At 29.8% G+C, this 18,314-nt stretch overlaps 3 protein-coding genes, 1 long non-coding RNA gene and 1 pseudogene across 4 annotated transcripts in view; 4 read left to right on the forward strand and 1 right to left on the reverse strand.

The window, feature by feature from the left end:
* The window catches only part of LOC18110119 (probable disease resistance protein At4g27220), a 139,592-nt gene that overhangs the window by 111,423 nt on the left and 9,855 nt on the right, over positions 1-18,314 (forward strand). The gene's annotated exons all lie outside the window — the stretch shown is intronic.
* The window catches only part of LOC18108053 (uncharacterized), a 257,452-nt gene that overhangs the window by 63,095 nt on the left and 176,043 nt on the right, over positions 1-18,314 (forward strand). The gene's annotated exons all lie outside the window — the stretch shown is intronic.
* The window catches only part of LOC127904811 (uncharacterized), a 98,375-nt gene that overhangs the window by 58,871 nt on the left and 21,190 nt on the right, over positions 1-18,314 (reverse strand). The window lies entirely within an intron of this gene.
* LOC18109910 (probable disease resistance protein At4g27220) overlaps positions 3,983-18,314 on the forward strand; it is a 173,184-nt pseudogene continuing 158,852 nt past the window's right edge.
* Positions 8,697-10,593, forward strand: LOC127904809 (probable disease resistance protein At4g27220). The gene has a single exon (XM_052449717.1). It carries the CDS (start codon positions 8,762-8,764, stop codon positions 10,334-10,336), a length of 1,575 nt encoding a protein of 524 aa, XP_052305677.1. The 5' UTR covers positions 8,697-8,761; the 3' UTR covers positions 10,337-10,593.

Consider the following 18,314-nt stretch of genomic DNA (forward strand, 5'->3'; position numbering starts at 1 on the left):
CACAATGGGGAGACTTAATCATCAAAAAGCTAAGTCTACGTATAATTTTCCACTGCAATATAAACCAGCAACTTATTGGACATTTCTTGATTCCTTGCAGTCAATCTGGGAAGCCTTTCGGCTCTCTTTTACACGTTAAAATTTAGTGGGAGGATCTCGTAGAGACTGGAAATGTCTTGGCACGGATTTGGACTAACACGAATCACTAGCACATGTACATTTCATGGCCTAGCTAACACTTGTCATCAAAGTCACTATTATCTCGAGAAGTAGTAGAATTTCCTAGGCTTCACGCTGCTACCTTTTGATTTGGCAAAATTTTGTTCAATTTAATTCATTAAAAATAATTAAAACTTCCAAGATCAAATATGATATTGAAACCAGAAAGTAGCCTAGGTGTGTTTTTTAAAATTTTGATCCCTAAAGTTTTTGTATTTTGCATTTTGATTTTTAATTTTGATCTAAAATTTTATTTTATTTACTTTTTAGTTCATGAATATGAGATAAAACAAAATCACTGAAAAACTCGAAAAAAAAATAGAAAGTTATTGGTTGATAATTTCCGGACAACAAAAAAACTCTTTTTGTTTGAAGCCAATGCTTGATTGCGTTCGTGGGTTTTCTACCCCCATAATATGATTTGGTAAAATTTAATTTGGATTGGGTTTGTAATTAAACCAATATTAATTTGGTAAAATTTGATTGATCCAATCAAATCTAGTTTATATTTTCACATACAAACACAAATACACATGATTGTTTTTTGTTTGAAAATATATTAAAATAATATTTTTTTAAATTTATAGTTTATATTAGTATATCAAAATAATGCAAAAATACTCAAAAAAATTTTTAATTTGAAGCCAAACAAATAATAAGAATATTTTCACCTTGGATTGTATCTCTTCATCTTTAAAATTGTATCTAAAAAAATAACTAATAAAGTGTAATTAATTAATCTAATGCTGGAATTATTATTTACCCTGGAATTTGGATGACGTATAATTCCAAGTGGGCATGCTGCATTTCTTAGCCAATGAAACTATAATTTCTTCATAATTTTTCAAGTTTCAACAATAAATGTAATTTTCGAACTATTAAATATATTAAAATCTTAAATGATAACTTGAAAAATAAAATCATTCATCAATCAATTTAAGATTTCTACACTGTAATTTGTTAATATTAGTTAAAAAAATATAAATTTTATGTAAATAAAAATAATTTAATTAACTTGTGTGGTGAAACTCACTTCATAACGAATTCATATATAGTGTGTTTGGTATTGTGGTAGTTGTTGTGGTTGTGGTTTGAAAAAAATTGTTTTATAAAAAGCACTTTTAGTTGAGGGTGGTTTGAAAAAATAGGTGTTTGGTTAAAATTGAGGTTGAAGAAAAAGCAGTTTAATGTATTTGATTAATAATGCTTTTAAAATTGAGGTTATAAAATAATTTTAAAAATATATATTAATATTGATGATTTTTAATTTAAATATTATGGATTTAACTATTGCTATTATATCATGAAATAAATCATACTTTATATAAAATATTTTGTATTATTCCATGAAACCATTTATAATTCCATTACGTACGAAATACATCCGACAAAAACTACAGTTTTCATAATATTTTTAGCATGTAATAAAATTAGATAAAATATTATCGGGTATAAAATTCACTCTAAATTAATGTTTTTTTTTAAATAAATGTTAAAAAAATTAACACACTACTTCAAAAAAAAAAAAAAAGGTTCACGCAGGCAAGTGAACAGTGCAAGAGAATTGCACTGTTCACTATTTTTAAGTGAACAGTGTACACTATACACTGTTTATGTTAATTGCAATGTTCATTGAACAGTGCAATTAACATGAACAGTGAAAAAGGTAAGAATTCGCTACTTTTTTTTACTGTATTTTTAACGCAGAAATTAAGTGGGGCCCAATAAACAGTATATCAATTTTTTTCTTAATCAAACGGCTGCAAACTGCGTTTTAAATAAAATGCAGCCGTAGCCGCAGAGCCAAACAAGTTCATAGTTAATTAAGATAAAGTGGTGGTCTCGGTCCAATAAATTAGGTCTCTCTCTCTTTGTCTATATATATATATATAATCATCAATAATTTTGACATTAGAAGTCAATTCACCAACCACTTAAAAATTCAACCTCTTTGATAAAAGTACTTTTTATATAAAAAAAAGTTGAATTTTCCATTAATATCTTTCCTTACGGTAAATAAAAAAACATATTTCATTGTTCTTTTTAGAAGATATTTGGAATCATTTGCTGGATCTATTTTCTGTTCTTTTTAGAAAACAATTCCAACCAATTATTTGCCATGGAATTTGGACGCTGTATAATTCCAAGTGGGCATGCTGCATTTCCAACCAATTATAATATAATATGTGTGTTTGGCACGGAGATGTGGTAATTTTTTTATTAAAAAAATAATTTTTAAAAATATAAATTATATTTTTAAAAATTAAAAATACATATTTTTTATATAATCATTAAAAAAAAACCAAATAATATCCAAACACTCTCATGTTTGGTAGGTGAGCGGTGGGTTGCTTCCTGACAACTTCCTTCCTATCAAGCAATACGTTAATTAATTATTATTTGAGCTGATAATTTATTTTAATTAATTATGAAGTTCTCAAGGTAAAAAAAAAGCTTCAACGATTAATTTAAGTTGGTATTTAATTTGATAAAATTTTATTCAATTTAATTCATTAAAAATAATTGAAACTTTGAACACCAAATATGATACTGAAATAAAAAAGTAGCCTGGTGTGTTTTTCAAAATTCTGTTCCCTAGACTTTTTGCATTTTGCATTTTAATTTTGATTTTTAAATTTAATTCAAAATTTTATTTTATTAATTTTTTAATTTATGAATTTGAGATAAAAAAATCACTAAAAAACTCGGAAAAAATGGAAAATTATTGGCCGACAATTTTAGCAAAAAAAAACACGATCATCTTTGTATTAATGGAAAACTAGTGTGCAGATTGGATAGCAAATCATACTTTATAGGTCGAGGGCTAAAAATATAAATCTGTAGAAGGGTGTTGGAAAAAAAAAAATTTCCATTGGTGTGGAAAAGTTCAGGTATATTATCATAGAATAAGATAATGTTTGATGGTGTAATAATAATTATTTTTTAAATTATTTTTTTATTTAAAAATATAATAAAATAATATTTTTATTATTTTTTAAAATTTATTTTTAACATTAAAATGTGAAAACAATCTAATAATATTAAAATTTTAATTTAAAATAATAAAATATCAAGTTTTTTAAAAAACATGATTCAACTGTGAAATTATTATTATTATTATTATTATTAACGTGGGTGTTCGGGCCAACTTGCGCGCACCTCTATTAATCCCACGGGCCCTGAAGTTAACGACTATGTAAGCCTCCAATAACCATTATATGAGCAACCACAGGGCTCGAACCTAAGACCATAAAAAAACAAATCTTTTAATCCCAAGCTTTTATACTAGATTAGTTTCTGGATAGTTAAAATTATTATTATTTTTGTCGGGGTGCTGGTTGTTAGGTAGGGCCGGAAAGGTCACAGAATGGAGAGTTGTTAATAACCATTAACCATGACATGGCTCAAATGAGTGAGGCTAATTAAAAGTCTGTAAAATTATATCAATTGACTGTTCGTAATTAATATTTTTGAATTGTTTTTACGTGGCAATGTAAAAAAAATTTAAAAAATTATTTTAATATATTTTTAAATAAAAAATATTTTTTAAAAAAAAACTTTACACATTGCAGAAATATGCTATTCTTTCTCATATTCATGTGTTTACATTTTCTTGGCAGCTTCTTCAAAGTGTCGACACACGTTAACTTTCTATATCTTATAATGTAATATGTTTGGGTTGCTTCCTGGCAACTTCCTTCCGTCCTATCAAACAATACTTTAATTAATTATTATTATTGAGGCGACCTTACTAATAAATAATTATAATAGTATGTAACATTCTCTTCCACATCTCATCTCATGATCAGTGCGAACTAGATTTATGTATACTGCATCTTTATTATTTTTCTAAGCCATATATTCTTCTCTGATCTGTGATTTCTCTTCCTTTTCTTTTGGCTGATCACTGCTTAAGCAAACCAGCTAGCACTTGAAGAACATCTTGAATCAAGGTAAATTATTTGTACTTCATCTTGTCTGAATCTTTAAAGTAATCCATGATAAATAAATCGATCTTTTTCTCAGATTTTGTAATCCATGCCTTGTGGTGTTCATACCAAATTAACCCTAAACCTTGAATTCATTGTTTTTGTCTTTTCAAGATTCTTTGCTGTTTTTAACTCCTTATATATGGGATTTCTTTTCCAATACTAGATTTTGTAATCCATGCCCTGTGGGACTGCCATTAATTATTTTTATCCAATATTTTTCTGACAGACATAATGATTCAATGAAATTAACTTGATTAGTATTAATTACCTTTCATTAAACTTGTTTACAACAAGTGACAAATAATTTAGCATTAAAACAAAGAATTAAATCATTAACAGCAACATTTATATTTCCTATTTTTCATCCGAATCTCTTTAACAATAAATCAACATTTATATTTCCTATTTTTCATCCGAATCTCTTTAACAAATAAATAAGTCATATATATATAGACACACACACACACACATATCTAATCTGTGCTTTCTGTTCTTTTTTAAACCTCAGATGGAAGGAGTCCCACCGTCTTGTAATGAGGATGATGTCAACTTGACATCGAATCAGTTCGATATTCAATCACCAGAAGATTCATTCAATATATCTGAGCTTCTCTTGTACGTCATTCTTAAGCATATTTTATCAGAAGATGATTACTTGCAATTTAGTTATTCTACGGTTTATCCTATATATTATTCCATGGAAGCAGGCCGGCAGACAACCAAGGCTCCATATTATACAATGATCAAGGTGGACAGAACATGGTGGTGGATAACAATGTGATCAACGATAGTATTCAACAAACAACTCAGTTTCCACCTTCATTTCCTCAAACCATAGTGAGTGCAGTGAGTGTTTCGAAATGTGTTTTTAAAATTTTGAATTTGTTTTGTTTAAAATTAATTTATTTATATGTTTTTGAATCATTTTGATATGATGGTGTTAAAAATAAAATTTTAAAAATTAAAAAAATATTTAGATATATTTTTGAGTGAAAATTACTTTGAAAAGCCACCACTACCGCAATCCCAAACAAGCTATTATTCTAATTTGCTACAATGTGTCAAATAACCATTTGAACCCAAAAGCTTTAACTGTTAGATAATGTCTCAAGTTATGATTTATAATATTCTCTAACACACTTCTCAAGTAAAAGCTCTTTGCACATGAAACTTGCACAAACTCTCACTACTTTGTGCTTAATTTTAATTATAAAATAAATAGAGATGATGAGATTCAAACTCGTGACTGCTTGATCATCAAGGCTCTGATACCTTGAATTGCACAAACCTAAAACTTAAGTTAGTAGATAAAATATCAAGATATAATATATATTATTCTCTAACACAAAGTCCATTGAATTAGACAACAATAGAATGTTTAGAGTTGATGCTTCCATTCCTTCTCCTACTGAAAAGGGGGGAAATAGTCATGTGTGTGTATATATATTCTTATCTAATCTGTGCTTTCTGTTCTTTTTTAAACCTCAGATGGAAGGAGTCCCACCGTCTTGTAATGAGGATGATGTCAACTTGACATCGAATCAGTTCGATATTCAATCACCAGAAGATTCATTCAATATTTCTGAGTTTCTCTTGTACGTCATTCTTAAGCATATTTTATCAGAAGATGATTACTTGCAATTTAGTTATTCTACAGTTTATCCTATATATTATTCCATGGAAGCAGGCCGGCAGACAACCAAGGCTCCATATCATGCAATGATCAAGGTGGACAGACAACTGATCAGTTTCCACCTTCATTTCCTCAAACCATGGTGAGTGCTCATGCCTACTCCACTTTGCTACAATGTCCATTGAATTAGCAAGTGTTTGTATCACCCATTGGATCAAAAAGTTTTTATGTTTTCGTGTATCAATTTATCTCGAGCATCTTCAAAATGTTTATTGTTAAACAAACAGACAACAATGGAAGTTTTAGATGGAACATCATCGTCATGGATCAACCAAAATGAACCAAATTGGCCTCAAGCTCCATCAAGGTACATAATATTCATCATTATTTAACTTCTTCTTCTTGTTCACACTAAATGAATTCATTATGTTTGAATATAGGTATCTGCCTAATTTATTTGATCCTCAATGTGCCAATCCTTTGAGGTAAGCTAAAATGATATCAAATGCTTAGTGGATTAATAGCAAAGAATTATGCATATGTATGAAGAAATCACTAACAAATGTTGCTTATTTAGGGACCAACAAAGGACTAATTATCAGTTACCAATGAGCAATCAAGTGCCTGCGATGAATCAATGGTATTAACCTCGAATATAAATAACACTCTTTTAATCATGAAAACAATAAACTTGAAAAACTGACGAGGATCTTTCAAGTCTTTTTGAGCTCTCTATCTCTCTCTTTTTTTGTGTGCACATAATGGAAAGAATTATGAACATAAACCAAGTTAGAATAACAGTTCTAAGTCTAACTATTTGAATATTATTCAGGCATCAGTACTCCAATACTCATCAACCACAGCCGGGACATTGCTATATGACATCGAACGCAACCACTTCAGAACTTTGTGGCAACCACATTCAACCTGGACCTTCTTTTCCTGCTCCCCGGTATCCAATTTTTCATGTTTAGTATTTTCTATAAAAAAAAAATTAGTTTTTCAATCAGGAAAGAAACATCATAGCTTGAACATGAACCCAACAAGCTAAACATATTGTTTGCAAATGATTTTGGATTCAGGAGTCAATATTTTTCTAATCAAGCTGCTGTAATTCCTAACATAGACAATATACAACAAGAGAACTTCGTGCCTCGGCACTTTGGCAACTCTACTAGGTACTGCTTGACTTCTAGCTGTTGTGTTTTAACACAATATTAATACCTTTTTGATAATTAGATACACCATTGATTTTTGGTTTTATAATACGATCACTTCATTTTTATACAGGTCACAGATGGATAACCTCAAACTCAGAGGATTGCAAAATCAAACTACTAGGCCAAATGCCTCAAATCCTGGCCCTGACACTTCCCTGCAAAGTCAAATTAGGGGTTTAAATACTCAACAAGTCGGATATGGTTCATTTCGGAATTATGTTGAAGAAGGGGCTGATGATGGTAGAATGAAGTGTAAGTTTTGTCCACATACATATGCCATTAAAACTTCCATTTCAAGGATCAAATGGCATTTGTCAGGAGAAGAAGGGCATGGTGTTGCCATTTGTCGTGGGGTGCCTAAAGAAGTTCAAGAAGTAGCCTTTCTAGCTGCTAACAAAAGACAGAAAATCACAGCAAGTTCGGTCAATGTTAATGATTGTGGAATTTCACAAGCAATAGCAGGAAACGACGAAGTAAGCATGACGGGAATGAGAGCACAAGAAGGTAGAGTTTCCAAAGGGGCACTCGAGAGCAGACTGAGGACAGAACCAGCGGATCGAGCGTTGGAACAAAGCAATGCAGTACTTGGCAATTTGGTAGGGGGTGCTGGAAGGATACAAGCGGGAGTTCAGGGGGTGCTGGAACAAGGTGCCGGGGAAGAGAGAATTAATCGGGTTAGACAGAGGACAGAACCAGTGGAGGAGGATGTGGAGAATAGTCAAAGATCAGTGCAGGTTGGTGCTGGAGCTAGATCTTCTGAAAGTCTGAAATACAACAAGACTAGAGGAGTTCCATTACCTACTAGCTCTACAAAGCCAGTGGGTCAAGCATTCGAAGAGAATACGAAGGTGATATGGTCTTTCTTAATGGATGGGGATGTCTCAATCATTGGCATTTATGGGATGGGAGGAGTTGGTAAATCCAAAATACTGAAAGATATCTATAATGAGCTTCTACAACAACCAAATATTTGTGATCATGTTTGGTGGGTGAATGTATCTCAAGATTTCAGCATTAACCGACTGCAGAATCTTATTGCTGAACATCTTGATCTAGATCTTTCAAGAAAAAATGATGAACTGCATAGAGCTTCTGAATTGTTAGAAAAACTAAGCAAGAAACAAAAATGGATTCTCATTTTAGATGATTTGTGGAACGATTTTACTCTTGACAGAGTGGGAATTCCTAAGAAGTTGAAAGGATGCAAGCTGATTTTGACAACTCGATCAGAAATAGTTTGTCATGGAATTGGTTGCGATCACAAAATCCAAGTGAAGCCACTTTCCGAGGGAGAAGCTTGGACTTTGTTCAAGGAGAATCTTGAACATGACATAACACTTTCATCAAAAGTGGAAGGAATTGCGAAAGCTATTGCAAGGGAATGTGATGGTTTGCCATTGGGAATTATTACAGTGGCAGGAAGCTTGAGGGGAGTGGATGACCTCCATCAGTGGAGGAATACATTGACGAAATTGAGAGAATCAGAATTTAGGGACATGGATGAGAAGGTATTCAAGTTATTGAGGTTTAGTTATGATCGGTTAGGTGATTTAGCACTACAACAATGTCTCTTGTACTGTGCATTATTTCCCGAAGATAGTGAGATTGAAAGGGAGGAGTTGATAGGTTATTTGATCGATGAGGGAATAATTAAAAGAAAGAGGAGCAGGGGAGATGCATTTGATGAGGGCCACACGATGCTTAATAAACTTGAAAATGTCTGTCTATTGGAAAGTGCTAATATGTATTATGTTGCTCGTAGACGTGTCAAGATGCATGACTTGATTAGGGACATGGCCATCCAAATACTGCTAGACAACTCTCAAGGCATGGTCAAAGCAGGTGCGCAATTAAAAGAGTTGCCAGATGCAGAGGAGTGGACGGAGAATCTCACACGAGTCTCACTAATACGAAACAAGATCAAAGAAATTCCTTCCAGCCATTCACCAATGTGTCCCTATCTATCAACTCTACTTCTATGTCAAAATCATTGTTTGCGATTCATTGCAGATTCATTTTTCAAGCAATTGCATGGGCTCAAGGTCCTCGATCTGTCTGGGACCAGTATTGAAAATTTGCCAGACTCTGTCTCTGATTTGGTGAGTCTCACTGCATTATTGCTCAACGAGTGTGAGAACTTACGTCATGTTCCATCATTAGAGAAGCTCAGGGCACTGAAGAGGTTGGATCTCTATTGGACTCCGCTTAAAAAGATGCCGCAAGGAATGGAATGCCTAACCAACCTGAGGTATCTTAGAATGAATGGATGTGGTGAAAAGGAGTTTCCCAGTGGGATATTACCAAAACTCTCTCACCTGCAAGTCTTTGTACTAGAAGAGTTAATGGGGCAATTTTCTGATTATGCTCCGATAACAGTTAAAGGAAAGGAAGTACGATCCTTGAGAAATTTGGAAAGTTTGGAATGCCATTTCGAAGGTTTCTCTGACTTCGTGGAGTATCTCAGATCTCGGGATGGGATCCAATCATTAAGCAAATATACAATTTTAGTAGGAATGATGGATGATGGTTATTGGTTTGGCACTTATCATTTTCCAAGTAAAACAGTTGGGTTGGGTAATTTGAGTATCAACGGAGATGGAGATTTTCAGGTCAAGTTCTTAAATGGCATTCAAGGACTGGTTTGTGAATGCATCGACGCAAGAAGTTTATGTGATGTTTTGTCATTAGAGAAAGCAACTGAACTTGAGCTCATCAGCATTCAGGGTTGCAATAGCATGGAGAGCTTGGTTTCATCTTCTTGGTTCTGCTATGCTCCACCACGATTGCCATCATATAATGGTACGTTTTCTGGTCTTAAAGAGTTTTATTGTTATGGATGTGAAAGTATGAAGAAGCTGTTCCCGCTTGTGCTGCTGCCAAACCTCGGAAACCTGGAAAGGATTGTTGTTGAGGATTGTGAGAAAATGGAGGAGATAATAGGAACAACAGATGAAGAAAGCAGCACCTACAATTCCATCATGGAATTAATATTCCCAAAGTTAAGATCTCTGAGATTGTTTGAATTACCAGAACTGAAAAGCATTTGCAGTGCAAAACTGATTTGCAATTCTCTTAAAGATATTGATGTAGAGGATTGTCAGAAGCTGAAGAGGATGCCCATTTGTCTTCCGTTGCTTGAAAATGGCCAGCCATCTCCTCCCCCTTCTCTTAAAGAAATCACGGTATATCCAGAAGAATGGTGGGAGACAGTAGTGGAGTGGGAGCATCCTAATGCAAAGGATGTCCTTCGTCCCTTTGTACACTTTGTGTAGGAGAAGACTACTCTGCGCCTAATATAATATAATATAATGTAGAACAGAGGGTAAGCATCGTCTCTCTCAATCGAATTGTACCTTTCGTATTGTTAATCCTTTCGTTGTTAGAATACTTCTTTGTTGCATCATTTATCAATTCTATCCTAATGCAAAGGATGTCCAAAGGACCTTTTTTATCTCTCGAAATAATTAATATGTAGAATGGTTAATTACTCCGTTAAATGTAATAATACGTATCCTTCTTTGTTGCATCATTTATCATTTCTATCCTTCTGTAAAAATACTAATCATTTTTGTAATCTTAAATTTGCTCATATTCAATAATATATATTATTCTTATTCAATAATCGATTGTAAGAAAAATCTACATAAACTCATAGAAAGAAAGAGCATTATTAATATTATTATTTTTAACTCGATAAATAAATGATTATAACTTGAAGTTTGATTAATATTATTTTTCATCCTATTGAGTTTCCCCAAGATGAAAATCCAAAAAATAATAAAAAAAAAAAAACTATATTGATTAATCATTAAAGTAACCTAATAAAATAATAGATCTATTCACTAGTAATATCATTAACTAGCAAAATTTATTTTTTAAAAATATATAATAAAAATTACAAAGAAAAAGTGAGAGAGAGAGAGAAAAGAAACTTTAAAAAAATAATAATCAAGTTACATGACTTGAAATTTTAAAAATTTTATAAGAATATATTTAGAATAAAATTTCATACCTTTATCTATTTTTCTCGTGTCATCTTAGTCTTATTCAGAGGAAAAAAATTCAAATTCATCCTATTTTTTAATTTTCCTTATGATTTTTAAATTTTTATTTTTAAGCTTTTTAGGTTTTATTATAAAAAAACTAAAAAGATTGGTTAATCTACTATACATGAAGACACATGTTACTATGCATTATATTAAGGGTTTGTTTAAGAGTGTGGTAAAAATTGTATTGCAAAATATATTTTTATTTAGAAATATATTAAAATAATATATTAAAATTTTTAAATATATTATTTTAACGCAAAGGATGTCTCTAAATATTTTCATTTAGAAGTATTTGGAGTGGGAGCATCCTAACGCAAAGGATGTCCTTCGTCCCTTTATATCTTTTTTTTAACTTGAATGATAAATAATTATGATTTGATGTTTGATTAATATTATATTTTCATCCTATTGAGTTTCTCCAAGATGAAAATCCAAAAAATAAAAAAAAATACTATATCATAAATCATCAGTGAAAGTATTCTTCTACACATTTTTAAAATGTCCAAGAGAGAGTATGAATATGGCAGATTGAAGTTTGTGAGTGTAGGAAAATGGAGGAGATATTCTTCTCTTAAAGAACTCTGAGATTGGATTGGTTACCAGAACTGAAAAGCATTTACAGTGCAAAACTGATTTGCAATTCTCTTCATCCCTTTGTACCTTTTTTTAAAAAACTCGATAGACAAATAATTATAATTTGAATTTTGATTAATATTATATTTTCATCCTATTGAGTTTCTCCAAGATGAAAATCCTATATTGATTTATCATTAAAGTAACCTAATAAATGTAATGTTTTTTTTTTCTTTCCACTCACATGTTGGATTGTTGTGATTCTTGACGTGTTATCTTTTTTTTTTTCTTTTTTTTTTTTTTTGATTATCGTGGGTGTCCGGGCCAGCTTGCGCGCACCTCGACTAATCCCACGGGCCCTGAAGTTAACGACCATGTAAACCTCCAGTGGCCATCATATGAGCGTCCACAGGGTTCGAACCTGAGACCTAAGAGGGAGCAAACCCCTGAAGTTAACGACCATGTAAACCTCCAGTGGCCATCATATAACCTCTTGACGTGTTATCTTGTTTGTAAACGTTGTGTTTTTAAAATTTTTGATTTGTTTTAAATAATTTTTTTATATTTTTAAATTATTTTAATATTAAAAATAATTTTTAAAAATAAAAAAATAATTTAATATATTTTTAAATAAAAAATATTTTAAACCACAACTACTCCTTCATCCAACTGCTTCCCAGGCTTAAAAAAAAGTCTCGACGAGGATTTCAAAAAAAGAACTAAAGCATGTACGTGGCTGCCAAAGAAATCCTAAAATTTAGGTTTTTGATGAAAACGTGTGGGACACGTGATGAAAAAGGAGGTTTAAAAGTGGTTTGCCCATAAAGAAGACGTGTGGGAATTGCAGTAATGTTTATGGATTAAGAAAAGAAAAAGGGATTAATGTAGTTTATGGATTCAGTAATGTTTCTTCTATTAAATGGATTAATTGTTTGATTATATTTATTTATCTGTATTGATTTAATAAAAAAAACTCCTAAAGCATGTACGTGGCTGCCAAAAAAGTCCTAAAATTTACTCAATTGAAAAGGATCATGGTACTGCCATGATTGTTATATGCCCGCAATCAAAACATAAATTTGTTTTTGTACTCATAATTATGTTTGAGTTCATTTAAAAATCTGTTTATTTAAAAAATATATTAAATTAATATTTTTTAATATATTAATATTAAAATAAAAAATATTTTAAAGAGGAAAAAAAATATTTGACAAAGAATAAATAGAAAGCTTACGAATAGTTAAGAGTCGTATTGTAAAGTATAGTTTACAGGTTGACTCACAGATTAACTGCTTAACCCCATCATATTATTTATTTATAAAAACTAAAATAATTATATTTTTTTTAATATTATCTTTTTTAATATTTTTATTTTAAAAAAGTTTCACGTTGTAGATAAAAAAAAAAAAGATGTTTTAATTTAGCAACGATAGAGCATTCACAAGGAAGATATTATACGGTTATTAGTTTTCATTAAAAGAAAAGCTAAGAGACTTGGGAGAACTACTATTTATTCACACCTATTTCATTGTAAATTATAATAAGTAATCCAATGTGTTTTGTTTTTTTTTTCTTTTATTTTTGTTTATTTTATTAGTGGGCTGATTTAAAATTCAATTTTGTAATTTATTTTATTTTTATTATGTTTTTTTATAAGATTAATGTAATTTAGAGGTTTGTTATAATAACTCAAATATATTAATTTACTGGTTTAATATTTTAAAAAAATTAATCCAGCACGGAAAAACACTAGCCACCAAAACTAGCACTAGGTTTTGTTCATTAAAAGTAAGGATGGAGTCTTTGACTGCACTAGGTAACGGCAACGATTGAAAACCTTTAAAATTTGTCTTCTAATTTTTTCCCTTTTAGTAATTGTTACGTAATCAGATTCGCTTCATGTTCAATAATTGTTTTTTTATTTTTTAAAATTTATTTATTTTATTTTTAATATTAATATATTTAAATTATAAAAAAAACATTAAAAAAATCTATTTATCTTTTTTAAAAAACAACTAAAAACAGAAGCAATCACCTGCTCTTAATTAATCACATCTTTAATATTTAAAAACATTGTTAAAGCACACGTTTTTCAAAAACTTTGAATTTTTTTCTTTTTAAATTATTATTTTTTATGAATGATGAAAATAGTCCTTTAAATCAACGGTTGGATATTCTTATTAATTAATATTAAAATTACTTGCATGATGCTTTTGGATTAAAGATGCTCAATGGTTGGATTTGGGTCGGTTTGAAATTGTATTGCCAATTCCATATTTCAAAGAAAAATCGAAGCCTAACATGAATTCATAGAAAGAGCGTTTATTAATATGAAATATTTCTTTTTTATATTGTGTTCTTACAATTACATAAATAACATTTTTCATTTTTTTATTTATTTCATTATCTTTTTAAGACTATTCATATATATATTTTTTAACTCGATAGATAAGTAATTATAATTTGAAGTTTAATTAATATTATATTTTCATCCTATTGAGTTTCTCCAAGATAAAAATCCAAAAAATAATAAAAAACAATATATTGATTTATCATTAAAGTAACCTAATAAAGTAATATATCTATTCACCAGTACAAATCATCTTATATCATTAACTAGCAATAAATTATTCTTTTAAAATATATAAGAAAAACAAATTAAAGAGAGAAGACAATTTAAAAAAAGAATGACAATCGAATTACATGACTTGGAATTTTGAAATTTTTATAAGGATATATTTAGAATAAAATTTCATACCTCTATCTATTTTCCTACTACAAAAATTCATTCTATTTTTCTACATTCGTCAAGATTTTTTAATCTGTATTTTTAAGTTTTTTCTGTATTTATAGAAACAAAAAAAAAAAACTAAAAGGATTGGTTAATCAACTCCTCAAGATTTTTTAATTTGTATTTTTTAAGTTTTTTTTTTTTTTTGTCTTTATGAACAACATAAAGTTGTTTTTTCTGTCCATTTACAAAAATATATATCAAAATGAAGTTTTCTACTTAGTGCCTGGTGGTTTTGTCTGAATAAAAGGGATAGATGCTAAGTTCTGAGTTCAAGGAAGAGAGACAAAAAGTGGAAGGGACAACTGTGTCGATTGTTCTCTTGATCTGAGCTTATTCTGTATCATTTTGTTGGCTGCATTAATTATACCTTCACCTCCATACGCAACTCCTCTTCATCTCTTAATGTTAATAAAAATGTAAGAATTTAGGAACATTTTCACAATGAAGATTAACTCATCTCCATAGCATAATACAGGAAATAGAAGATCCATTCATTTCATCGCATCTCTTCGAACATTCTTGAATTCTGGTCAATCCAAATCACAACAAATATCGTAAACGTGTTAAAAGTATTCTTCTACCTCAATGAATTTCAGTAAAACTACTACACAGAAGATGAGTTTTGGTTTCTAAACCTGAAACTGCCATCATAAGAACTAGCTAGGGAAGTTAGGATGAGCTTTTCTTGTCATTATATCACTTTTTTCTGCTAAGATAATGCTCTCTATATTCTCTGCTACTATTGCTTATAATTTTCTTGCCTCTGGTATCTTTTCCAACCCATTTGAGGGATGCTTGTCGAATAGAGTTGACCTAGGAATCCAGAAGTTATTGGTGACAGAGGATTTGGATCCTTTTTCGAGAAAAAGTGAGTTGAACTGTTACATTTTGTTTACATTATCTTGTTGCACTAAATCAAGAAGTTTACTAGACTTTTTATTCTGTAAATTTGCTTTCTGAATGCTGAGCATTTTAAACGACCATGTGATCGGAGAGATTTGATTCTCATATAATTGTTGGCAGCTTATTTGTGAGCCAAGAAGTATTATTGAATAAAAATACTTTTATTCTTTATTTTCGGCTGGAAAGTGAATTGAACATTTATTAGCTGAGTTTTCTTCTCCATTTTATTGAATAAAAATGATTTTTTTTCTGATTTTATTAAGTTTTTTTATAAGCCTGATAATTTGTCAGGTAATTTTAGTAGAGTCATTACCTATGTATGCTGGTCAAAAGTTATTCCCATCAATAAGATGGAGTAGCATGAACAATTTATTTATTTATTTGTGGTTTCTGCTAACGATTTGTTTGATGATTAATATCGATTTATTTCCACTTTCATAGTAGCCTAGGTGTGTTTTTTCCGGAATGGTTATGAGCATTTTTCCAATCTGCTGGGGGTGATGTTGGTGATTTTTAATCTTGGGCTTTTGGCGAGGCTTCACGCTGCTACCTTTTTCGTTCATGAATTTGAGATTAAAAAAATCACCAAAAAGCTTGGAAAAAGATAAAAAGTTATTGGTTGATAATTTTTCAACAACAAAAAAACACGATCTTTGTATTAATGGAAAAATCATGTGCAGATTGGATAGCAAATCATAAGCATCTGTTTGGAATTATAATAGCGGTTATAAGATATTAATTTGATAAAATTTGATCGATCCAATCAAACCTAGTTTATATCTGATTAGATTAATTAAAAAAATAAAATGATATTATTTTAATAAAAATAATTAATTTGAATTAACTTAATAAATGACATATAATATTAAAAAATTATCTTAAACCAAAAAATTTAAACAGATTTAAAAATATTATAATGTTACTTTCTCATAATTTAGTAAGGATTTGGAAGATATATATTCAAAAACAAATTTTATCATAAAATTAAGTTATTTAAAAAATCTGAGTCAATTAGGACATTGTTTGGTAAGGTGATGGACCATAACAAAAACATTATTTTTTATGTTTTTATTGGCAAAATAAAGGTATAACCATATTACATCATGTTGCCAAACAAACACAAATCTTGAATTTTATTTTTATTTGTTTTTTTTTAAATTGAAAAGGCAAATATACTATCATGGACTAAGATAATATTTGATATTGTAGTAATGATTTTTTTCAAAGTATTTTTTGTTTGGAAATTTATTGAAATAATATTTATATTTTATATTAGTATATCAAAATAATGCAAAAATATTAAAAAAAACATTAATTTGAAGCCAAACAAATAATAAGAATATTTTCACCTCGGATTGTATCTCTTCATCTTTAAAATTGTATCTAAAAAAATAACTAATAAAGTGTAATTAATTAATCTAATGCTGGAATTATTATTTACCCTGGAATTTGGATGACGTATAATTCCAAGTGGGCATGCTGCATTTCTTAGCCAATGAAACTATAATTTCTTCATAATTTTTCAAGTTCCAACAATAAATATAATTTTCGAACTATTAAATATATTAAAATCTTAAATGATAACTTGAAAAATAAAATCATTCATCAATCAATTTAAGATTTCTACACTGTAATTTGTTAATATTAGTTAAAAAAAATATAAATTTTATGTAAATAAAATAATTTAATTAACTGGTGTGGTGAATCTCACTTCATAACGAATTCATATATCGGTCCAATAAATTAGGTCCAATTTAATTAACTTGTGTGGTGTGTGTATATATATATATATATATATATATATATATATATATATATTTTTAAAATAATCATCAATAGTTTTGACATTAGAAGTCAATTCACCAACAACTTAAAAATTCAACCTCTTTAATAAAAATACTTTTTATATTAAAAAAGTTGAATTTTCCATGAATGATTGGTGAGAGAATTTTTATTGATTTCATATAATAATAATAGTTTTTTTTGTAAAAATGATACCGAGAAAAAATAATCACAAGTATACAAGACAAAATTCAACCTCTCCTCATTGATGTGTTAGGTTGGAATCCTTAAACTGTTTTTGCCACAGTTCTTCGACTAGGTTTTAAGTTTAGATTTTGACTTGTTATATATTTTTTAAATTGATTCTTTAAAAAAAATTCATTAATATCTTTCCTTACGGTAAATAAAAAAAACATAATTCATTCTTCTATTTAGAAGATATTTGGAATCATTTGCTGGATCTATTTTCTGTTTTTATTTTCAGATTTTAAAATGACCCCTCGGAAAACAATTCCAACCAATTATTTGCCATGGAATTTGGACGCTGTATAATTCCAAGTGGGCTACAACATGTCGGATTGCTGTGATTCTTGACGCGTTGAAAAGGTTTCTTGAAGGGCTACAAATTAGTTTCTGATGAGGATTTCAAAAAAAGAAGAACTAAAGCTGCCACAGAAGTCCTAAAATCTAGGTTTTTGATGAAAACGTGTGGACCATGGAGACGTGATGAATAATAAATCATAATATAAATTATATATTGAAATTTTATTTAAAAAATTAAATTATTAGGTTGTGATGATTTGTTAATATGATATCAAAGCTATGATAACCAAACGGTCACGAGTTCAAATTTCACTATTTCTATTTATTTGATAAAAATTAAACACAAGGTAATATGAGTTTGTGCAAGTTCCAAGCTTAAAAGGGTTTTTTTTTTATTAACGTGGGTGTCCGGACCAGCTTGTGCGCACCTCGATTAATCACACGTGCCCTGAAGTTAACGACCATGTAAGCCTCCAGTGGTCATCATATGAGCAACTACAGGGCTCGAACCTGAGACCACAGAGGGAGCAAACCCCTTAGTCCCAAGCTCTTACCACTGGACCATCACCTAGATGGTTAGCTTAAAGGGTTTTCACTTGATGAGTT

This window comes from Populus trichocarpa, chromosome 19 (genome assembly GCF_000002775.5).
Source record: "Populus trichocarpa isolate Nisqually-1 chromosome 19, P.trichocarpa_v4.1, whole genome shotgun sequence".
NCBI lineage: Eukaryota > Viridiplantae > Streptophyta > Magnoliopsida > Malpighiales > Salicaceae > Populus > Populus trichocarpa.